The 23,443-nt window shown below is 40.0% G+C and overlaps 1 protein-coding gene across 1 annotated transcript in view; it reads right to left on the reverse strand.

Moving 5' to 3' along the window:
* Positions 1 to 23,443, reverse strand: part of myo10l1 (myosin X, like 1) — a 59,498-nt gene that overhangs the window by 550 nt on the left and 35,505 nt on the right. Inside the window, exons 3-42 of the mRNA XM_062440851.1 lie at positions 20,206 to 20,364; positions 18,474 to 18,661; positions 17,437 to 17,571; positions 17,063 to 17,187; positions 16,957 to 16,970; positions 16,747 to 16,831; positions 16,138 to 16,244; positions 15,368 to 15,497; positions 15,165 to 15,283; positions 14,913 to 15,059; positions 14,724 to 14,824; positions 14,510 to 14,576; positions 14,018 to 14,110; positions 13,829 to 13,897; positions 13,653 to 13,735; positions 13,011 to 13,113; positions 12,376 to 12,456; positions 12,127 to 12,251; positions 11,855 to 11,972; positions 11,677 to 11,783; positions 11,290 to 11,584; positions 10,319 to 11,182; positions 10,012 to 10,135; positions 9,701 to 9,842; positions 8,762 to 8,866; positions 8,455 to 8,550; positions 8,260 to 8,353; positions 7,957 to 8,012; positions 6,894 to 7,036; positions 6,325 to 6,519; positions 5,953 to 6,110; positions 5,747 to 5,867; positions 4,696 to 4,844; positions 3,779 to 3,927; positions 3,477 to 3,684; positions 2,957 to 3,093; positions 2,618 to 2,741; positions 1,745 to 2,089; positions 677 to 853; positions 377 to 568 (exon numbers count right to left, since the gene is read on the reverse strand). Of these exons, the coding sequence (XP_062296835.1) occupies positions 377 to 568; positions 677 to 853; positions 1,745 to 2,089; positions 2,618 to 2,741; positions 2,957 to 3,093; positions 3,477 to 3,684; positions 3,779 to 3,927; positions 4,696 to 4,844; positions 5,747 to 5,867; positions 5,953 to 6,110; positions 6,325 to 6,519; positions 6,894 to 7,036; positions 7,957 to 8,012; positions 8,260 to 8,353; positions 8,455 to 8,550; positions 8,762 to 8,866; positions 9,701 to 9,842; positions 10,012 to 10,135; positions 10,319 to 11,182; positions 11,290 to 11,584; positions 11,677 to 11,783; positions 11,855 to 11,972; positions 12,127 to 12,251; positions 12,376 to 12,456; positions 13,011 to 13,113; positions 13,653 to 13,735; positions 13,829 to 13,897; positions 14,018 to 14,110; positions 14,510 to 14,576; positions 14,724 to 14,824; positions 14,913 to 15,059; positions 15,165 to 15,283; positions 15,368 to 15,497; positions 16,138 to 16,244; positions 16,747 to 16,831; positions 16,957 to 16,970; positions 17,063 to 17,187; positions 17,437 to 17,571; positions 18,474 to 18,661; positions 20,206 to 20,364 (6,030 nt within the window). The remainder of the gene's footprint in view (positions 1 to 376; positions 569 to 676; positions 854 to 1,744; positions 2,090 to 2,617; positions 2,742 to 2,956; positions 3,094 to 3,476; positions 3,685 to 3,778; positions 3,928 to 4,695; positions 4,845 to 5,746; positions 5,868 to 5,952; positions 6,111 to 6,324; positions 6,520 to 6,893; positions 7,037 to 7,956; positions 8,013 to 8,259; positions 8,354 to 8,454; positions 8,551 to 8,761; positions 8,867 to 9,700; positions 9,843 to 10,011; positions 10,136 to 10,318; positions 11,183 to 11,289; positions 11,585 to 11,676; positions 11,784 to 11,854; positions 11,973 to 12,126; positions 12,252 to 12,375; positions 12,457 to 13,010; positions 13,114 to 13,652; positions 13,736 to 13,828; positions 13,898 to 14,017; positions 14,111 to 14,509; positions 14,577 to 14,723; positions 14,825 to 14,912; positions 15,060 to 15,164; positions 15,284 to 15,367; positions 15,498 to 16,137; positions 16,245 to 16,746; positions 16,832 to 16,956; positions 16,971 to 17,062; positions 17,188 to 17,436; positions 17,572 to 18,473; positions 18,662 to 20,205; positions 20,365 to 23,443) is intronic.

The following is a 23,443-nucleotide window of genomic DNA, read 5'->3' on the forward strand; positions in this document are numbered from 1 at the left end:
GCATGCAGAAAAGCTTTTTCTGTTTTCAGATTGGAGACACATTCTCCATAAAGGAAAACTGTCCAATCACAGATTGGGGGTTGAACCACAAGCAAAGATAGACAGTCTACATGAAAAAAACAAGAATAACAAGATTGCATAAAGGACACACAAGACAAAAAAGGGATCAGAGCTCAGTCAGTTTATCAGTTAATTGTGAACTAACATTTGAAAATGTCACCATGTTCTGACATTTTATAGAACTGATGATTATCAGAGAAAATAATCTGCTGAATATTTATTTGATAATGAAAATAATCTTTAGTTGCAGCTCTGAACGGATGAAGTAAAAATGAAATAAAAAAACAAAAAATGTTTATATTTAGAAATGTCTCACCAGTGGAGTCTCGAAGAACATCTCCCTCTCATCCACGATGATCTTGTAGGTGCATAGCTGTGACGCACCAAAGAAAGTGATGTGTTCATACTGGAAGGTCTCCAGTGGTTTGGGTTCACCTCGTTTATACACAGACACGTTATCAGCGCTCACACTCAGCCACAGATCATGAGGGAAACCACCCTCTTTACACTACATAGATGGAGGAAACAAAAGAAGAGGGAAGACAAGAGGTTACTTTTCACATCTTTTCAGTTTTACTTGAAAAAATCTATTAAATGTATCTTATAATTTTCTGACCTCCACATCAAACAGCGTAGATCCGTATCCAGGCCACTCCTTAACGATGCTCATATATTTAAGCATGGCCTGGTGCTGGGGCATGCCATGCAGCCGAGTCCACTTCTCCAAAACACTGGTCCGTGTGGCAGATGTCTCCTCCTTCACCCACATCTCCAGCATCTGCTCCTCCTCCACCTACAACCACACAGCCGGTCAATTAAAATCCAGTCAAACTATCAATCAGTCAGTCAAAAAATCAGGCAGCCAGAAATCCAGACAATTGTCATTTAGCAATGAAAGAGAGTAATTTTAATGAGTTTATGAGGATGCAGCCAAATGCAGAGATCAATGCAAATCAGTCTTAAACAAAACTCCTGTCATGTCATATCACATTGTAAATTTCCCCATTGTGGGACTGATAAAGGAATATCTTATCTTATCTTATCTTATCTTATCTTATCTTATCTTATCTAATTGTGCCACCACATGGCGATACTCAGAAATTGCAGGAAAAAAAAGAAAACATTTAGAGAGAATGTTTACTGAAATGCTGAAAATGCATTGTAAGTTCAAGATGGCTTACATGGCTTTCACAGTCATGTAACCTCCATGACGTAGATACATTTATACTGCCATGTGAACTACCTTTAAATAATTAGACCACAAAAAATTCTAGTTACAATGCATCGATAATTCAGTGAAGGGAGAACTTTCAAATGATTGCTCTTATTTAACTTAAAGTTAGTAAAAAAAGCAGAAATTTAAATTCAGGGTTGTTGTTTTTTTACATGTTGTCATAGCTATTTCAGTACATTTTAGCTCTTTAACTAGATATCATATGTACTTCATATTTTCCGTAACATTTTTGCGTACAATTCTGCTTTATTTTTTAATATATTTTCCTTTGTTACAAGAAGCAATTTCATTTTCATACTATATGAAAATCAATTAGTAGATTCATGAATTGTGCAAGTCCGTATTTTTCCTGACAATGTTATATTATAAGTGCATGACAGTTTATGCGTTGTAGTGAATGGGAAGAACATGCAAAACCACCAGTATCACATTTTCAATACCATCACTGACCTTTTGCTTCTTCAGTGAACCAGTCTTGAAGCTTCTCCTCAGGGTGCCGTCCAGGAAGCTTGGGGTCTTTCGTTTTTCCACCCCTATGCCGACACATCCTGGCCCTCCTATTGTACCCTTCCCATCTCCTGCTCCCCCTCCTCCCGCTCCACTTGCTGCCCCAACGCCAGGCTTGGTGGAGTGTAGGATGCGATTGCGGAGACGTCCAATTGGATAAACACCTCCCAGGCTCCATCCGGCACGACCTGCCCCGTCACTATGGAGATACTGGAGACGTAACGCAGCCAAATGCTGCAACGTCTCCTCTGAGGCCGGGAAGTGTCCACTTATCAGAGACTCATGGGCCTGAGAGAGAAAGACAGAAAATCAGCTTTCAATTAAATTACTTTTATGCATCAGTGTCATTCACCTTTCGCAATAACAGTAGAAACATCACTGCTGACCTGTCCACGACTATCGAAATACTGGTCTACAATATTCAAAACAATTAGTGACGTTATAGGCCGAACCATAAACCCAGAGCCCCTTATGGTCCTCTTCGGTATCTCCCCCACACATGGCCTGTCTAAATCCTCACAGCACATTATTGCATTTTCTTCCTCAGTTGCTCGAAGGCTCATCCTCCTTAAATTGACTAACGCATCCCCTCCTACTCACAATAAATGGAATCATGAAATGCTGCAATGTATCACCCTGGAGAAGATAAGGTTCTCCCTCAAGGGTTCCTTATGTACATTCTATGAGACGTGGCAACCTTTTGTAAACCATGTAGACTCCCTAACTATTGATGCTGAAGATGTCTAACTGAGCACTGCCCCTCCCCCCCAGGTATGACATTTATTTGTCATACCTGTGCTGTGCTGTAAACCTCACCTGCTCGAACATGAAAGCAAACTCGACTCCCTCTTTCGGCATGCTTTCCACATCCAAGAAGCAGTAGAGCTTGAAGTAGAGTTTCCATTCTCCTTCTTCCTCCTCTTCTTCACTGCCTGCCAATCTGGAAGAATACATACAGTAGACTAAGTTTCCAAGCATGTAAACATACATCAAAACAGTCTGAATATGCTGTTAACAACAAAACAGGCCAGATGGAAATTACTCTACATCAGTATTAAAATAATTTTAACTTTAGAACTCAAACTAAATCTTTGTCTGTAAATCTGAATCTGAAAAACTGTGTTGTTTTTTAAAATTTTGTATAAAATGAGATACCTTTCAAACTTGGCCAGTACGTCTGCCACGATCACTCTGCTCTCCAAAGCTCGGTCTGTACAGGCGTTATGCTCAAACAGAGAGAACAGGTTCTTGCTTTCCTCCATGGCCAAACCTCTGATCAGCTTCTCCACAACCTGCAGCAGCAACATTAAAACAATGTCTGGTTTGTAACAGTACAGATGCAATTCATTCATTGAATGTTACACATAGTCTTGAAATTATCTCTCTTGTGTCCTTACACAGAGCAAAAATGGTGTGTTAGTGTTGTAATGAAAATAGAGACCAATGAAAAATCTTATTCACTTTTATCCAAAAAGTAGAGCACAATATCATTTAAAAATGATGTAAAGTGGATATTAGTTGCTTTAGTGGAACATAAACACAATTAAAATATAGACTATATACTAACACAGTTTTGACACTGCCAGTAATGTTCATGTGTGACCTGTAAAGTGTCTGAAAACTTCTGAAATTGATGCGTCAGTATATGCGTGTGTACATGTGTGTTTATGTGCACCTCTCCAGCTGTGGTGTGTGAGTTGATGGAGATCTTGCAGGAGCCTCCTCCGTGGCAGTAGACAGTGGTGCTCATCTCCTGTCTAACCAGTAGGGCTGCGATCTCTTCCTGTGAGGGAACAAACTCACGAGTCTTGGTCTTCTTCAGGGATTCCCCAATGAAACTGGCGTAGCGCTCGATATCCGTGCCAGGATAACGCTCACGTACCCTGACACAAACACACACAGCACATTTAATAATCATTTATTTTATGGACAATGTATCAAAGAGACTCCCTGCATGATGAGGACACACACACACACCTCTTGAGGTGGAAGCGGAGGTATCTGAGAATGGTTCGACTGGGTAGGAAGGTGCAGCTCATACAGGTGAGCAGGTGCCAGTGTGCCCGATTGGCTGGGCTGTTCGGCTGAGGCACATGATTGGTCTGCTTGATCACCTGACAATATACCTGAAAAACAAATATGGAAGGGGATTTGAGAAATCTGAAGTTTTATTCAACGTTTAGCAGCAACCAAATGAGTCAAAACCTCTGCAAATACATCTGGTTGTTACGTTCTTTATACTGAATGTTATGGTGGAAAAAGCAGTTTAAGAACTAACAAAGCACATGCAATTGGCAGATAATGGTAAGAAAAAGAAAATCCCTGCAATATTTGTAACACTAAGAATATTATTAGCACTGTGTCAGTTTTAACCATTACGACCTAAGGCACCCTCATTGTAAAACCTAAGGCACTGTTTGAAAATAACCTCCTATAACCTGAGGCTAAGACAGCCTAAGAGTCCTAGAAAAAACAAATAAAAATGCATCCCATAATGCATTTCGCCTTCACCACGTGTATCTCAGCGAATCATGAAGCATTTCATCGGTCACGTGTCTTTAAACCGATGACGTCATCTAAAAAAGCGCTCATACTGCATCTAGCTCTAAAGGAAGGGGTGCGCAAACATCATACCCGGTCTTAAAGGGATATATATGCAAATATTGAATCTTAATGGTTTAGTACACGTCCTTTCCAGCATGTAGAAGTATTTTAGAGTGTTGTTTTTTCTATTTTGTCTACAAGAACTTAAACTATAAATTGTTTTAGGCTCACACAACAAACCGCTATGTATTCTCTATTTAATTTAAATTTATTGTAACACCCTATAAACAAAGGGCAGATGTTGTTGTTGTGATCAGTCCAGCAAGTTTTTGTGCAAAGTATTAAAGTACCTCATCCCTGAGAGGCCGCAGATCCTGGCAGGTTTGCAGGATGCCCTGAATGATGGGCACTGTGTCTGCCAGTGTCTCCATCTCCTGCAGTGAGTTGAAAACTCGCACCGCCTCATCCTGCAGACTGGCGTAACCCTGCTGCCTGTGCACTGAACACCGATAAACAGAAAATATAACAAAGATTAACAAAGATGAAGAAATGTTCAGCACAGGAGAAAAACTTCAAATGCAGCTTATTGATAATACACAACATGGCTGCAGTTACAGCGATAACATCAAAGGACTGTTCAAACTCAAGCTCAATATGTGCACAAATACAGGCACTAAAGGGCACAAAGAACACATCCCCACCTCTTACAAACAGAGGCAAGATGCATACTCAGTATGGGAACAGTGTCTCCTTATGGACTTAATGAGGGATTAAATCTTGTCATTTAAATTCCTCTTGTAATATGTGTATAAAGTTTTGTATATTGTGTCTAATCATCCTATTTTCACACATATTCAGATTACATGTTTTATGGCATGTTCTACGGATTGTCCACAGTATAATGTCCTTGTGTTTTTTATATGTCACTAAGCTTGAATGCAACATTATTGATACTCTGTATCAATAATAAGAGCATGTTTTGTATACACTGTTTCTAAGTATGATGTATACACTGAATAATTTCTTGCATTTTCTATATTTCTAGAGAAACATCAGCATAAATCTCTTGTGCTGCCCGGCAAATAGCACCAAGCTTGAAATTCGTTACTCATTCAAGCCTTTTTGTCTGTGTTCTTTATGCTATTTAGTGCCTGTATTCATGCACATAATGAGCATATTCAATTCTCTCACTTTTTTCAACGACCGACTTGGGAAGACTTTTTCCACTGTTTTCAGTCAAATGATCTGTGTCAGTGTGACATATTCATCGTAAACATTTTGCTGACCAAAGCAAAAGTTATCAACTCATTGGAAAGACACATTTTCCTGTTTTTCTGTCTACAGGCAACAATTTAAGTGAAAGCTTCAATTTTGGGTTGCTGAGTTGGGTGTTATACTCACGGCTGGTCACCTCTCCATAAGGGAGTGGTAGTAGAGGGGAGTGCAGAGGATGCTGAGTGTATCTGAGGATGGGGTTCCTCCTGTACATCTGCTCCACTATGTCTGGGTTCACACTGTTCTCCTGTGAGGACACAAAGAGGTTGAATTTATCTTAAAAGTTCTATCTTAAAACGTTCACTCACTATGTATGTGTGTGTGTGCATTACCTTGATGTCTCTAATGAGCTGCAGAGTTGGAGTTTCAATGGGGGTCTTGCTGTCAATGACTCCCTGTATGGTGGCTGTCCACCTTATGGCCTCATTCAGCATCTTGGTATAGAGGCGGTAGGAGTGTTTCCTCCCGTACACTATGATGTTCCAGTAGCCTGTAAAAGCAAGACTCGATCAGCATCATTAAAATGAAACAAAAATATTTCCACTGAGGGAATAAGTAAATTCTAAATCAACGGTATAATAAAATCTCAAGTTACTAGTACATTTTTCATGTCTGTAATTGTAAAACTAGAGTCTTCTCACCACAACTAATCCCTAATTAAACCTGCTCTTTCTGCCTTTTTCCCTCCACTTCTCTTCACTCACCTGTCTCTCTATGCACGCGTTCATCCGGCTGAATGATGGAGCAGAGGGAGTTAAGGACCAGAGTTCCCATCTTGGAGGAGTTACGCTCTGAGCTCTTGTAGTAATCCAGAGAGTTGTGGGTCAAAACAAACCAGCGCTTCTTCAGCTTCAGGGAGGTGCTCTTAGCATTCGTCTTCATCTCCTTTTGCAGCCATCCTGAAAGATGATGAGGCAGGAAGAGAGAGGGAGGGGAAAGAGGCGGAAAGAAAAGGAAGAAATGTAAGAGGAATATATATTGCCTCACAGTTTCAAATCAAGATATTGTTGCTTTACTGTTCCGTGTCTAAATAACTGGTAACACATTATATTTTACCAAAATGTTACCAAAATCTGTTACAAGATAAGATCTTACTTGTTACACATATTCAACCACACATTGTCTATTCTGTCACTGATATTTTAAATGGTAAGTGTGCTTTATATCATGTAAACCTAACTAAATAGCAATCAAACCCATTTACATACGAGCCTACATCCACGACTTACAATATTCCCACAATTTCTAAAAAGTGATGAAATGAAGTTCTCACCTCTGACGAGGAACTCCTGCCCGTCGATCCTGGCGTCTCCTTTGGGTTTCTGCAGCAGACTGATCCAGTGATGCATCTCCTCTGGTGTGTCACTGTTGCAGTGGATCACACGGTTGGCCGTAATGATGACAAAAGAGTTGGGCCTGCAAAGGTCAAGTGAGAAACTTTTAAATAAAAAAAATCTTCCTCCACATAGTAAAGATATTCTCTAGGTTGTGTAAATAAACTGTATAGAAATGTTCTGCTCTGTGAAATTTGATCAAATTCATAAAGAAATCTACTGGTTATACATATGTACAGATGAAAACTGTAGGATAACTTAACTGTACAAGTACAATGAAATGTCATTTGGAGCCTATAAATACATACATACATTAAGAATAAAAACCATATATATATGTATAGACACTACAGTATAAAATACAAAAAATATAAAATAGATAAGAACAAAATACTGCACATATAGAGAATAAAAAAGTTAATGTTATGGTACTGGGAGAAAGTGGAGCTAGTACTGCAGCAAATTGGAGAAATATTACATTGCACTTGAAGATATAATACACAGAACTGATTATAGTTAAATTAAAGAAAAATTATTGGACTTGAGGAGAGGTAAGATGACTAATAAACATGAAATGAAAACTGTATTTGCATTGCATGTTGGTCACACTGTATTTTAAATGTATTTTTTTCATACATACAAAAAAAAAAGTTTATCACTGAAAATCTTCTGCTGTCACATTCAGCAGATTTCAAAAACATCCAATCAAACAACAGAAATGGTGCCAAAGATGTAAAGTGGAGTCAACTTAACTGCAAGGAAAAGGTGACACCTACCTACTCAAAAACCTTAAAAATGTACATATTTATACATTTATATTACCACTCTTTTTGAATGGTTTTAATATGTATACTCTGCTTTCTTTGTAATTATTTGATGTTTTTGTATTATGTTGTGTTTCACTGCTGCACAACCAATTGCTTCTTGGGGACAAATAAGGTATCTGATTGTTGGTTGAAGTCAATCAGGGTTTCTGTCTTTTTGACCGCTGATCCAACTTACCGATCAGGATTGTCCGATGCACAAACGGAGTCAATCAGTCCCACGTCAAGAGTTCCCTGCAGGTGGAAAGTAGAATGAGAGGAGAACAATTTAAAACAGGAACTAATGTAATATTGTTTAACTTTTTGCACAGTTGTGTATTTTGCTTCTAATAAATAACTGTACATTGTGTATAGTAAAAGTCCTCTAATGCCTAACAAGATATAATGCATGAATGTTGTGTTAGATCTAGAAATTACATTAATGGAAAAGGACAGAGGAATAACTTGAACACATAGCAGTTTCTGGTTTATAGAGACTGACCACAGCGTTCTTTGGGTTGGCCTGTTCATGGGACATCTCCAGCAGCTGCTCAGGAGTGCACACTCGCACTTTACTGAGAACATTAAACCACCCGCTACACAGAAATAGAAGTGTCATCAAAAATGTATTATCTACTTTGATACAAATATTAATAAATATTTTTTTGATACATGATAACTTATGTCTCCTTCACACCTTGCATCCTCCGGCGACTCAGCGAACACCTGATAGGTCCTCTCATCTGTCACAATGTTCAGGGCGTTCTCCTTTTCGTGATTATCCACTATCTCCCTGTATAACATAAACATGTGAGAAATGTTGTGTAGAAAACACAGAAAAAGTGAATAAGTCATTGTGTGTGTGTGTGTGTGTGTGTGTGTGTGTGTGTGTGTGTGTGTGTGTGTGTGTGTGTGTGTGTGTGTGTGTGTGTGTGTGTGTGTGTGTGTGTATGTGTGTGTGTGTGTGTGTGTGTGTGTGTGTGTGCGCGCTCTTTGAATCTTACTTGGCAGCCCGGATGTCGATAGTTCCCTTCAGTTTCTCCTCACTATCATTATCGTAGTACATCAGTTTGTTGTCCCTCAATACAAACCAGCGCATCTTCCAGTTTCTGAAGTATAAAGAGACATCATGAGAATAAAGCAAAGATAATCCACTGTCCACAATATGAAGGCTGTTTCTAAATGATAATTCACATTCACATTGTTAGATTTAATCCTCACAAACATACAACAGACATACTGTGCAGTACTTAGATATAACAATGGGTGATAGTAACTACTCATATGATTCCTGTTAGTGTCATTAAGAAGCTTTTTTAGGTACTATTTTTAAAGGAGAACTGCATCAAATAGGAGATGACATCTCTGGTTCTGCTGCGTCGATCATCTTTTTTTTCCATTGTGACTTTTTATGCACTTTGTTTTATAATTTCCGTAGAACTGAAACAATTTAGCTTATACTTGAAAAGTAAAGTATCATAAATATCATAGTACATCAGCTTGAGCAGGAGATTGTAGATTTCCAGCTCTGCAGAGGGTTCAAAGTATCAAGTTAGACAAACAGTCGAAATACTTCAACGGCAAACATAACCTTGTTTAACATCTCTCAAAGAAAATGATTATGTTCATGCATAAAGATAAAACCTGTGCCCTTCATGCATGCAGCTACTAGTCAAACTGCTAATTCTATGTATCATATTATTGCCTGAAGGGTTTAGAAGAGCAGCAGAGCTTTTAGTTAACAACTGTGGGTTTTGCACTCTATCCAATGAAGGTTTTTAGGATTTTATGCATCTGCGGACAACTTCATAATCTTTCAACATTTCCCAAATTGGTTTTGGAGATTTTTACATTCAAGCTACACGTGACAGCACCTCCAACAGAGATGTGGTGCACAGTTTCATTTAATATGCATGCAGGGTTCACTCAGTAACAACTACAACAACCTCCGTGAGAGAGTCGAGAGTCCTCCTCCTTTCTTATAGAGCCAGCCAGACTTGAGAGACTCTTGTTTGGACCGGAACCACATGAAGGTTTCATCTTTTAGCACACACCAACGCCTCCTCCAAGGGATCATCAGACCAGCTGAAGGAGCAGAGGGTAAAATGACACTAATGAAAAAAAATAAAAAGCTAGAGATGGTTTAACTTCAGGAAGAAACAGGCATGATGATACAGCTACAGCAAATGAAAATGTTTTTTTTTCAGGGTTAAGAACTGAAAAAGTGACAAAGCTAAGATGACTTTTAACTCACCCTTCATGTAGAGGTAACCATGGAAATATGGCGGTCCATTTCCATTAAACAAAGTCACTCTGCCATTCGTCACCTCTTCATCAGTGTCCATCATGCCATCGTGCTCATCATCACTGTCTGCATACTGAAATAGCAGACAAAATATTAATCAACTGCCTTTCTTAAATGAAAACAAATGAACAACACATTGGAGTCATATAAATTAACATTAGAGTTCATCACAGTGCGGACAAAATGGTCTTTGTAAAGCTGCGCATACATGTCTGCGTGCACGCGTGTGAGGATGCGTGTAAGTGTGTCTCCTCACAGAGTCAGAGCTGCCTCTGTAGGACTCAATGCTGGCATTGGTGCAGGTCGACTTCCTCGGGTGCTCCTCATCTGTCACGGCAGCGCTCCCGCGGTTGCTCCCGGATACAGAGCTGTCGTCTCCAGCTGTGACAGACCCTTCCTCCTCCTCCTGGTCGTAATCTGACTCTGTGTCTGCTGGCATGCTGTAGATTGGCTCCTCTCCATCCACCAGGCTCTCCACCATGCTCACTTTTCTCTCCGGTCCTGCCTTGGCTCCATCTTTTTTCTCCCCCTCTGTCCCCTCTGCTGGGGGAGGTGGAGGTGGTAGAGGAGGAGGAGGTGGAGGGATAGCTGAGCCATCTCCAGGTGGAGGAGGAGGCAGGCCTGCAACAGGCACACCATCTGCGGGCAGGGGAGGGGGAGGAGGTGGTGCAGGAGGCACTGTTCCCTCTGCAAAAGCAGGAGGGGGTGGAGGGAGTTGAGCAAATATCTCCTGGTCCACAGGCGTGTCTGTCTCAGCAGGAGGGGGGAAATCAGGGAGAGGGATGCACTCCTCTTCAGCATGGAAACCCTCGTCAACCTCTTCCTCTTTGGATGCACTTGCGCTGGTACTTGCAACCTTTGGAGGTTTCGCCTCTGCAGCTGCTTTAGGTGCGGCTGCTCCCAGTGAAGGATCCACGCCTCCGAAGTTCAGGAGGTCGATGAGCTCTGTGGCCTTGCGGGATGCTTCCTTCTTCATCCGCTTAAGCTCAGCGTCCCTACGAAGCTGGAGCTCCTGTTTGGAAGACTCACACAGCTGCGACACTTCGTCCTCTCTCTTCTTCTGCAAGCGCTCGATCTCTCGCTCCAACTGTAGGATCTCCTCCATCTGGCGAGTCTCTTCCTATAGGGACAAAAGACATATTCAGCAACAAATACAGCTGAAGAAATCATTTTACATTTGCTATTTTGTCTCTGGAGAGTCTGTAGATACAAAGAACTTACACTGACATCTGAAGATTTTTCCTTCTCTTTTTCCTCAGCTTGTTCTTTTCCATTCACTTTCTCCTGCTCTCCTTCTACCACAGGTTTCTTCTCTTCCACCTCTTTCTTCTTCTGCTCTTCCTCCCTCTTCTTCTTCTCCTCCCTGAGTTTCCGGACTTTAGTGCGCGCCACCTGACCTCGCCTGTGTTTCTGCAGCACTAGCGCTGCTTTGCGTTGCTTTATGAACCGCGTGTGTTTGATGTGCTTTCGGAAGTGTTTCTGGAGAGTCATGACACTGGCACATACGCGCTTGAAGTGCTTCCTGTGGACAAAACAGGAACAAGAGTCAAAACAAATGTAGGTTTCACTGACGTAGGACCTTCTGTTGAATTCCTAAAATTTAAATGGTCTTACTTTGCAGTGAAAGTGAGTAAGTGGGCTCGGATTATCATGGCAGCTTGGCGTCGGACTTCATCCCTGTCTTTTTCTAAACGCTGCTCCAGAGACTCTTTCATAAACACCTACAGAACAAAGGTGAAGGATTAGCTGAAAGATACTGTATACTGTATAGAAAACCCCTAAATTAGATTACCTTGGTCTTGCCTAACTGCCACTCTTTCTTGGTTTTGTCATATTTGGTTAGAAGATCTGTACTCCTCTTCTTATCATCTCCTGCTGTGGTCACTTTCTCTTTGTAGATGATCTTGTATCTGGCAGGTAGAAAACAGTGGGGACAGAGTGTGAGAGACAACAAAAGACAGATCTCAGAAATAGTTTAACCGAGGAAAAACAACATGCAACATCTCACAAGCACATAATTTAAAGACGCTTGCATAAAAACACACAAATAGAGGAGATACAAACCGCAAGACGAAGTCTTTAAAAGTTCTGCGGACGGGGAACCCTGCTCGACGGATCTTGACAGTCTCCAACATCCCAGAATACCTCAGCTGGTTCAGGACGACCTCTGGGTCAAATATATTTGGATTCTACAAGTGAAATAAGAAAGGTCGGCTTGAGATTAAACTGATACCTTATGGGATATATGCGATCACGCTCTGACTGAGTATTAATGTGAGAACTGACGGAGATGTGAGAAAGAAACAGGCTGACCTTTTCCATGTTGGGCTTAATACAACGGATGAAGAAAGGGTTGGATACACTCAGGGTGGCCATGAGAGCATGGAGGGAGTCCTGAAGAGACACAGAAAGGAAATAGAAATTGTAATTATTTTTTTTTTAGCATAGCATAGCAGTGAACACAACTACTGTAGTAGCCCCTTCAATGATTATTCCAGGTAAGAAAGACAAGCACTTGTAAAATAGTCTGTTAGAAGAGATCTTTAGTTTGTATATCTTAGTAGGGCTGAAATAAATCAATTAACTGAAATTTAGTTTCCAACAAATTTGATAACTGATTAATCCTAACCCTAACCCTAACCCTTAAGGTAAAAGGCAAATATTCACTGTTTCCCGCTTCTCAAAATGTGAGCTGCTTTTGCCTATTTTAGATCATACTGTCAATTAAATGGAAGCCAAAAAAAGCATTTTTTTCATTAATTGCAGACCTTTTTAAAACCCTAGCAATCCACTGCAGCCTCAAGTTTTACCAAGCACTTTCCTTCATTCATAACTATTCTCTCATGCTCTGACCTGAGTTGCTTGTTATGTGGGTTATTTCATCATTTTTATCCACCTTTCCTATTAAAGTATCAGTACAAGTATGTGTAAATTGATGCAACGCTCACCCTGAACTGGGAGCTCACTGTAGGTTTGCGTCTGGCTGTTCCCATCTTCTCCTCATTGTTCCTGCTGCCAACCTTTTCAAACAAGTCATAGATGAAGTCCAGTCTGGGAGGCAACAGAAACAAAGTGGATTACAAACCTACGTTTAAGTGACGTCATTGGAGGTAACAGATGATGATCCACATAAGACAAACTCAGAAATGAAAATATAAATCACCCCAATGTTCAGCAACATAGTGTCACAATCTCAAACAAGTCACACAATGTCGTGGTAAGGTAAAAAAATATCTATCTTTTTGAGTGACAGAGATTACACGGTCCTCTGATCCGTTATGCTTCCCTTTCAAAGCCCATTGGACGATGTCAGTTGTTTTTCCCTCCCTGAAAAGTTGATGTATTGTTTATACATGACCTCACCTGACCTGTTTTATTGACTGTACATTTTGATGTATAAGTTGGCATCAATGATAAATGTGCAAAAAAATAAGTAAAATGGGTTAAAAATAGATTTTCATCTTTGAATGACTGATATGAACAAACTATTACAGAATATAACTGCAGGATAAACTACAACTCCAGTTAATTATTAATTCAACCAATTCATAATAATTACCAGGCTTCTGAGAGAATGAGAAATGTCCTACCTGCTGTCTTTGAGCATGTTTAGGATATCATCTCTGAAAGTATCTCTGTTCTTCTCCAGGACCCCTTTAACATCATACAGGACCTGACAGAGACAGATAGGCTCATCATAAACTCCCCTGACACCGTCTAAAATATACAGCATGTTGATATAAAGACTCAGTTATACACAACTCACCTCTCCAGCATAATGTTTGATACCAAACTGATGCTCAGCAAGTCTGGGCTTGACATAGTAAGGGTTTGTCTGCAGCAAACAGGAAAAAAACACAGAAAATGAAATATTGTGACGTTTAACGGTAAAACAGCAGCTGAACACTTTCCGAATAATTCATGAAGTGCACAAATGAATGCGTAAATAACTCACAGAGTGTCTGCTGTGAAGCTTTTCCAGCAGAGTGAAGTCTGTTCCTTTGGGGAATCGACTTTCTTCGTTCACCAGTGCCAACAATCCCAGTTTCTAAGAGACAGAGAGAGAAAAAAACCACATCATGTTATTGCATCAACTTTATGAAATCAGCATCACTTTCCAAGACATCAGTCTGATGTTATTAGATCAGTTTCCAGAAAGCCTCTGAGGCATGCATCCAACGTAGCTTTTAACTGGCAGGGAAGTGGCCTCTTTTTTTAACCCACTTCTACCCAGCTCAGACTGAGAAAAGTCTATTCATTACAATTATAATGGTGATCAAAAGGTGATTATAACAGTAAGTTTTTGCCATTAGCAAATTCTGGGCCAACAGTTCAACTTTCTGGCCAGATGCCTAGGCGATATGAAGTTGGCAGACTTGGACTGACTCCCTCTATTGCAACTCTAAACACTGTACATCATACAGGTTATGATCTATCAGTCTCTTACCTTCTCTATTAGGTCAAGACACTCAGCGTTGTCCATCCAGTCTATGGCGTCCCACTGGACACCTTCCCTGTTGAACGTAAACCCAAACTATTATGCAAGGACAACTGGTGTATCTCTCTTACTTCATACCACTGCACAAAGATCCTCAGTCATACACAACCTGAATATTGTTACTTGTTTAGGTTTCTGTAGACAGAGTCATGCAGAAGTGCACCTATTGTACTCCAGCTGCTCCAAGGAGAAAATATGCTTGTTGAAGTACTCTTGGAGTTTCTCGTTGGCGTAGTTGATGTTAAACTGCTCAAACCGATTCACCTGGAGGTAGAGAGACACATCTTCAGATCAGTGTCTGGTCTGCACGTTTGTGGATGTGGCTTCCAGCGAAACAGCTCAAAGTTCTCACCTCGAAGTTCTCAAAGCCGAAGATGTCAAGGATGCCGATGGACTTGAAGTTTTCCTTCCCTTTGACCTTCTGATTGATCTTGAGGATGATCCAGGAGAAACACTGGGAATATAACGCCATAGCAACAGAGTCCCGGGAGTCCACAGCCTGTAACGATGAGAGTGAAACCCACGGGACAGTTAGGTGTCAGTGTGAGTGTGTCAAGAAGAGGCAGAAATCAATCAGAGAATGTGTACATGTGTGTATAATGACCTGCTCTATAGTGAGTGGGGAGCAGATTTCCTCTCCTCTGAGGATAATGGAGCGCTGAGTCATCACCTCAGACAGCTGAAAGGCATCCAGACCCAGCAGCTCACTGGCATCTGTGACCACTGGAAAGATGAACAGAGATGGTTTACACACCAGCATCTATTTAAGTTTTACTTTCCCTAAATATCCATGAGCTGTTCCCTGACCTTGCTTGGTTGTGATCTGGGCCCCTCCTGCAGTCATGAACTCGATGTTACCGAGCTGTAAGACGCCCGACAGCAGCTTAAACATGTCTCTGATCTCCTCCTCTGTAAACTCTAACACCTTCAGCGCCTCCTATACACAGTAAAGCAAAGGGAAAAAAGATTAGGCGCTTATATTATAAACACTTTTTTGGATTTTGTGCAGTTTCCGGTCAGTGAACTCCTAACCTCAAAATCTCAGGGAATGGATTAAGGAAATATGGCCACGGATTTTACATTAGTGCAACAACACACAGAGGATTTTCAAAAAAATTCTCTAGCAGCTATTTAGGCACAAATAATGTTGGTTGATTTAAAAATGCTCAAAATCTAAGTAACTATTTGTATCAGCCACAAGTTCTTACCTGAACACACCCACCTAAAATATGGGATCAAGTCTCTCTTATAGTTTTGTAGTAAAGTCTCTCTTATCATTTTGTAGTTATGGTTAAAAAAATACATAAAAAGTAACTTTACACTCTCTGGAAATTTGTAGTGGCTTAACTCGATACATTTCATTGGAATCTGTTTATTCATCTTTAGCCTGCTGACAAACAGACTAACAAAGGAGGAAATATCTTCCCTCGCAGAGGTAGAAATGTTCTGTATATGGAAATGTATGTATTTTTTTGATTGACTTCCATTAATGGTGCCTTCAGAAATGTTTGAAGAATCTAAGTAAAGAATATTTTTCATGGTCAAAAAGCAAACAGGGGAAATACAATCACACTGACCATAACACTGTTAAACAGTTCTTTGTCATTCAGACTCTTGTCCTTTAGACATCCTGATTGGCTGAGGTAGTGGAAAGATTCAGGAGGGTCCTCCAGGAAATAGAGGCCTAATAGAGAAAATACATGATGTCAGTACAGTGTATACTTTAATTGATTACAACATCATCTGCCGCATTACGTTTTTTATCACTAGTGTCTGAAACTTGAAGTTTACGGTTTTAAAATAAGACATCAATGAATAAGAAAGACTAAGACAGTGCTCAAATTATCATTATTATTATTATTATTTTTCACATATGAACGTTCAGGCTCAACACTCCTGACAATTTTGCAATTTCAGGTGTGAAACTGCCAGCACACATACTGAAGAAGGGCATTTTATCCGAAACGTCTGTGTGGCAGTTTTAAAAAAAAGTCCATTTGGAGTGCTATCTTTAAGGATCCAGCACCCAGTTTTTAAGTTATTATTGTGAGATGAGTGCATTGTATCTCATGTTTCATGAAAATATGACATCAAACCATTAAACCAAAAACCCAAAGATTTTTAATGGAAAATCATGTTTTCTAAAGGACACTGTTGATATCTGAAAATAAACTGCTTTCCCTCACTTTTATGCTCTTTGTTGGCTCCCGCCAGCAGTGCGTAGAAGATGTGGTAGTTACGTTCTCCAGGGTTTTGTCGTACAACTCGGTTCTGCAGCAAAATCAATGCAGCAAAGCCATTTTTAGCATTTCATTATGATTCTCAAAGCAAAACAGAAAAATCACTATGCATACATTTAATCATGACATAAGAAAGCTGCAGCCTCAGATGTTTACCTTTTCCAGTAAATCTGAAAGGTCGAGAGTCAAGGAAACAACAAACTGAGTCAGCTCATTACTGAGCACATAAATTACATTCGTTTTTTGTTTTTTTAAAGGATACAGTCAATAATGCAGCCTCCCTGGATGTTGCCACCCTCAGAGAAGTGAAGCTGGATGAACTTCCCAAAACGACTGGAGTTGTTGTTGTAAACAGTCTTCGCATTACCAAATGCTTCCATGATCGGACTTCAGAGAGGGAGAGTAAAAACCTGCTGTTAGTGTCGTATTTATCTTTGAATGCAAAACAGATTATAGTACATCCATCACGTGCTGCACAGGCCAAGAAATAAATTCCCTCAAAAGCTACATTGACTTTGATTGATCGAGGGAAACTTGAGGAAGAGGAAGCATACTCCCTAACTGTAGTAACATTCAGAGCTGTAGGCTTATGGTTTGGATTTGACTAAGATAAGACAAAAACTCAAAGACTCATACCTGCTCTGTACAATGGCCTGCTCCACACGTGTGGTCTTCTCTGATGGAGGACTCCCGGCGGAGCTCTGGCTCATCACCGACAGGAACTGCAGCAACAGTTTAGTGCTCTCCGTCTTCCCTGCCCCCGACTCACCGCTGGAGTGAACCCACACACACAATCACACACAAACACAATCCAATTTAATTAAATACGCATGACCTTCTCTGACATTCTCATGTCTTAAACTGGTCCACTTGTTTAATTGATATTGAGGTTTTTATAGCTTCAGAGATATTGCACTGGCTTGCAGTCTATCTCAATCAGGATACCATGTGAGACAAGGCCTGAGTGTAATTGAAAGCATGATGAGACGTCTGCGAGATCAAGTCAGTTAGCCAAGTGGGCCAAGAGCGGTTAACCCAGAAGGTGACAAGAGTGTTATTCATAAATATTCACAACTAAGGGAGACACATAATGATTTCATCCTCTAATCCTTCCTCAGCGAAAAATATATAATATATAATTTGGTTTGAGTGAACCTTTGAACCTGATATATGCTCTGTCTCTCCTCTTAATCATCCACAAAAATCAATATGTCTACTTCCTTCAATCTTAACCTTGATTTTCATTAGGTTTAAAAGCTGTCATTCTCTGTTTGCTCGTGTATTGACTTCAAGCACAAACCAGTCCAAACAAAAGACAATATAGTCAATATATTCAAGTGCTCTGATATTCATGATGAGAGTGATTTTCTTTTCTTATTTACTCTGACCACTATTTTTCAAATATCCCTGAAATTTGCTGTGGATATGTTGGTAAGCTACCTGTAACTTCCATTGAGCTTCATGCAAGCACAGTTTCATATGTTGATCCTAACACTCTTACCACAACCAACGACTGTGAGAGAGGAGACAGAAGTATGACTCTGGACACTGAACTGTAGTTTCACATATGAATTTGGACTTTGTTTTTAATTTAACATTCACTGTGTCTTTGGTTTCCATCAGTTAGTCAGAAGAATTCAAGCTGATGCCTTGTTCAGAAGGTGAAAACTCACCTGATGAGGACACACTGGCTGTCGTGGCGTTTCCAGATGCAGCGATAGCATTCATTGGCTATGGCATAGATGTGCGGTGGGAGCTCCCCAAGGTGGTGCTTAGAGTAAAGGTCCACCCGCTCTGGGTCATACATGCCTGAGATCTGTTTGTAGGGGTTGACAGCTGCCAGGATGCTGCCGATATTAGTCTGAAAACAGCCAAGAAGATTCAGATTCAGTCTTTTTAATTTTTCAGTTCGTGGGGTTCGTTGTTGTCTTTTCATTTTTCCATTTCTCTTTCGCTCAAATACTGACATAAATGCACTGACACACATATGCAAGCTTACATGAACCACTGTATCCCTACAAGCACTAATTCATACACAGCATATATGTAAATTATCAAAGCAGCCTTGTGTTGATATTAATCTGGATTGGAGGATAAGATAGCACAGCGGGGTGGGAACATGACAGTGTGAGTGATGAGCGTCAAATCACCAGATTTTTATTAGAAAGCTGAGGTCAAGTTAGTGATATGATGGAGGAGAGAGGCTAGATTTCCCTTTGAATTATTTGTGCTGTAGCAGTCACCTTGTTATTCATGCTTCTGAACTAATAACGGAAAAAGCTTCAGGTCAGCATGACTTCCATATTGTCATATTACCTTCTCTGTGCATTTTGTGTCCTGCATGTGCATAAAACTGTGCAGGAGGACACATATACACATCAGTGCATGAACACACACACACAAACACACACACAGTGACACAGAAAGCTGACCCACAGAGTACATTTTTTATGATCAGCTTAAGGGAAATCCGTGTATGGACAATATTTCATCATCTAGATTAGGTCACACCCAGGAAGTCTGTTATTTGTCTGTGTTGTTTGGTAATCTTTGAGGTTTCCAGATGTGCAGAATGTCTGACTTTCGACTCACCGTTAACGTGATCAAACCCAACTCGTTTGATATGTGCTTGATATCTGTTTGTAATCCAGCAATTCATATCATTTGAGATCATGATTCTGGGAAGTGCATCAGATTTATACACAGTATGTGCACGCATGGCTCGGCCAATGAAAATATCTCAATAACTATTGGATAGACTACCATTAAATCTGGTACAGACATTCACGTTCTCCTCAGGTTGAGATGTAATCACATTAATGATTAGTTGGTTATGGCTAACACACTAAGCTAAGATTGTGAACACTGTAAACATTATACCTGCTATACCCTACATTTCAGTCATATCTACAAAACTACAGTTAGTGTATCAAACAATAATGAATGAGTTAAGAAATTACACTTGTCCATACAAAATTCCTCAAACAAGTTAATTTGTGTTGGTAAACCACTGAAGTAATCATACTTCATTAACATTTTGACTCAAAAGTTTAATATTTTAAGTATGATGAGATGAAGACCTTTTTCAGTTTTAGATGTTCAAAAACTTGAATTAGTTTAATTAGTTTGTTGTTTTAAAAGTTGGTTTGATTTACTGCAATACTCTGATTTTATAAGACTCTGGCTTTTCTCTCTCTCTCGTTCTCTTCTCTCCACCTTTTCCATTTAGAGTAGATGGGTCTGATAGGATGATTTGTGTTTCCTACTAAAAGCTTCATGCATGTAAAGATTACGGGAAAAGGAGAAGGGGGGCGCATCAAGACATAAACATTATATACACTCAGGCTTCACCACATACAGACACACTCCCACGCATATAAACACATGTCTATCGACTGCACTTACATAGATGCTATCCTTCTTGTAGCGCTGGTACAGGTTGTGCATGATGGCGGCCTCGTGCAATTCAGCCAGTGACGACATGTCTTCCACCCCATCGATGCTGGACTTGTGCATAGCATACACCCGCTCCCTGGTAACCTCGGCCTGCGGCAAGTACAGCACCTGGGAGATGAGAAGACACAAAATCTCCATTACTTACTTCACAATGATGTCTGATTCACTTTTTTTGTGTGCCCATTACAACCACAAATCTACTTTTCCCATGACTTCCAATATTACTGAGCGAACACCTAAGCTTGTTGCAGTCATACTTGTTAATCTCTTTAAACTGTCTCATTAAATGTGGAATGTAATGGGATGTGAACTGAAAATGATTACATCTGATTAAAAAGTTCAAACTCAAGTGCCTTCGTAGCTGAGTGGCTACAGCACATTCCAAAAAACAGCAACATCCCCAGTTCAAATCCGTCAAGGGACATTTGTTGCATGTCAAACCCATTTCTCTCTTCACTTGTTTTCTATCAGCCTCTCTGCCACCAATTGTCCAATTAAGGCTAAAAAGCCCACAAAATAGTATTAAAAAAAGTTAGAAACTGGTAAAACTGTGGCATTGTCACCCAGTGGTTCTTTGCAGAAGAAAAGATGGAGGCAGAAACAGTCAATTACTGACGCAACACCTAACTGACACTTTTTATCACAGCCTGCAATGGACAGTGTAATTATTCCCAGTTTACATGGTGTACCAGTGCAAAATGTATCGATACAGATAAGTACAAGTGAACGTTTGCTGCAAGTCAATCCTCACTGGCTCTCGCTCTTTCCTGATGGCACCTATGCCACCTACTGTCAAATAAAGGCAAAAGAAGTACCTATATTACAATTTACATTATTAAGCGTTATACCAAGATTTCTCCAATCAAACTTCATTTTGGTCAACACATCAACAGCAAAATGGTAAAAGAAATTGCAAATACTGGCTGCTGTTCAAAAGCATTTAGGTGATTTAGAATACATTTTTCCCTTTAATGTATCATACATACTGAAACTGCTTTGTTAGGTTTCGTTGCATTGTGTTGCTAAGCCCCAGTTTGTGAATCTCATGCAGTAGTGTACTGTGCATTCAGTTTACAGGAGCAAGCATCAGTTTCTGTAAAATGAAACGACCGTCCGGGTCTTTCAAAGATCACCAGTTGATTATTTTTTAAAGAATCTGATGTTTACCTCTGTGACTTGAATGTATGTCAATAAATGAGAGGCACAAATATTGCTCTGATATGGCTCTACATTATGTTGTAACCTGTATTGCATTACATTGTTGGATCCCACTGGTGTTACTTCACATTGTACTTGCTGAAGGACAAAATACATTTCATCACAATACCTCCAATAGATTTCTGTAAAGCCTGATATATGAGATGTAATAAATGTGTCATGTTCAGAGTAAGCAGGAGATGCATGTAAATGAGTTCACACCAGATGAAAAAAGGTGCCAACATTGCAAGGTCTTGCCATATTTAGCATGAACAGACTAATTGTGATGCAACATGACGAAAATCCACATGGAGAGTATATGGAGCATTTTGCTGCCCCATCCACAACCCATGATCTCATCTATGTCATCGATTGCCATGGCAACTGGAGAGTAGTGGGACAATTCGGGTGGGGAACCCGGGTGTAGGAGGGGAAGAGGAAGAAGAAGAAGGAGAAAAAAAAGGAGGAGAGAAAGAATAGAGTGTGGACAGAAGCAGAGAAGAGGAGAGAGTGTCAACGCTGTGATCTGCCAAGAACTGACAGGTGAACCCAGCACGGTGTGTATTCAGGTCAGGTACACACATGCTGGTACATGATCCCTTTGTATTTTGCATACAGTACGCACTGGAAGGATTCAGCACAAAGGTTGTTCATTCATTCCAGCGAAATAAACTAGTCTAAGAATAGAAACCACGGCCTTTAAAAATACTGGGCTGATATATGTCAGCTCAGTCTCACAGCCAGCCTCCACCCTGTGTTGTTTGTATGTGTGTGTGTTGCTGTAACAGATGTGTTGGAGGTCTGTTGAGAGTGGCAGAGGGGTGCGCTGTAGGCGTTCAGACATCCTGTTCTTAAATAAATCTATTTCACTCCAGTAACGCTGTCTTCTGCTGCACAGTTGTTGTTGTTGAGTGCAGACGGCTCTTTCAGGGCGAACAAACTCACAGTTGTATGATCGTTTGCCAAATGTCTGCAAGTAAACTGTTGTTTGTGGCCAACAAATGGAAACCTGTGTGCTATACGCTGTAGTTTGTACATTCTTCTTTCGCTGTTTCATCTCTCGTATTTGCACTGGTGTAAATTTACTAAGTACATTGACTCAAGTTTTTCTAACCTTAACCCTAACCCTACTTGAGTATTTACATTTTGTGCTACTTTATACTTCCACTACAATACACAATGGACAATATAACAAGCTTTTTAAATACAACGCATTGTTAAATATGGAACCAGTGGTTGCCATGGTAACATTTCATATTCACATGTCTATGAGTTGTTAACAGCGCCACCAAATAGTGACTTTTCCCTCTAAACTTCTCACATAGTTTCATGTCAATAAAACTCGAAGCTTCAATATTAATGATGTAATGATGTCATATCAGTCTTTTACTGCAACACTTTAAGTACATTTTTGGTGCTAATGTTTTTACTTAAGTAGAATTTTTCACACATGACTTTTAATCTTTACTTTTCTGTATTGGTACTTTTACTTCAGTAAAGGATCTGAATACTTCGTTCACCATTGTGCACTTGTTAATGGGTGCATGTCTCAAGCACTCTCTGTTGGTAACTACTGATGAGAGTGTGACCAATTAATTCACTAACCTTTCCCCCTATCACTCAGCTGTGATGAAATGACCCAATTAGCCATCATCCTCCATTAGAGAAAATAATTTATGAATGGCTCACTATAACTAAGAGCTCACCACCTTCACTGTGACCCCGTCCACTTGACTCTTTCTCCTTCGCCTTTAAACCTGTGGTACTCAGTCAAGACACCGACATGTTGTTGTCCCTGCACAGTTATGACTATATACATGAATATATTACAGCCAGTGTCCCGTATGTTGGCAACAATAGCAAAAGAAATTGTAAGAATATATTATAGGTAAACTTACTTAACTTATATTTTTTCTTAATTTAACTTCAATTCAATTATTTATAATAATCTAATTTCCAGCAAATTTTATCGTTACACATTTCCTGTTTA

Source organism: Scomber scombrus, chromosome 19 (genome assembly GCF_963691925.1).
Source record: "Scomber scombrus chromosome 19, fScoSco1.1, whole genome shotgun sequence".
Lineage (NCBI taxonomy): Eukaryota > Metazoa > Chordata > Actinopteri > Scombriformes > Scombridae > Scomber > Scomber scombrus.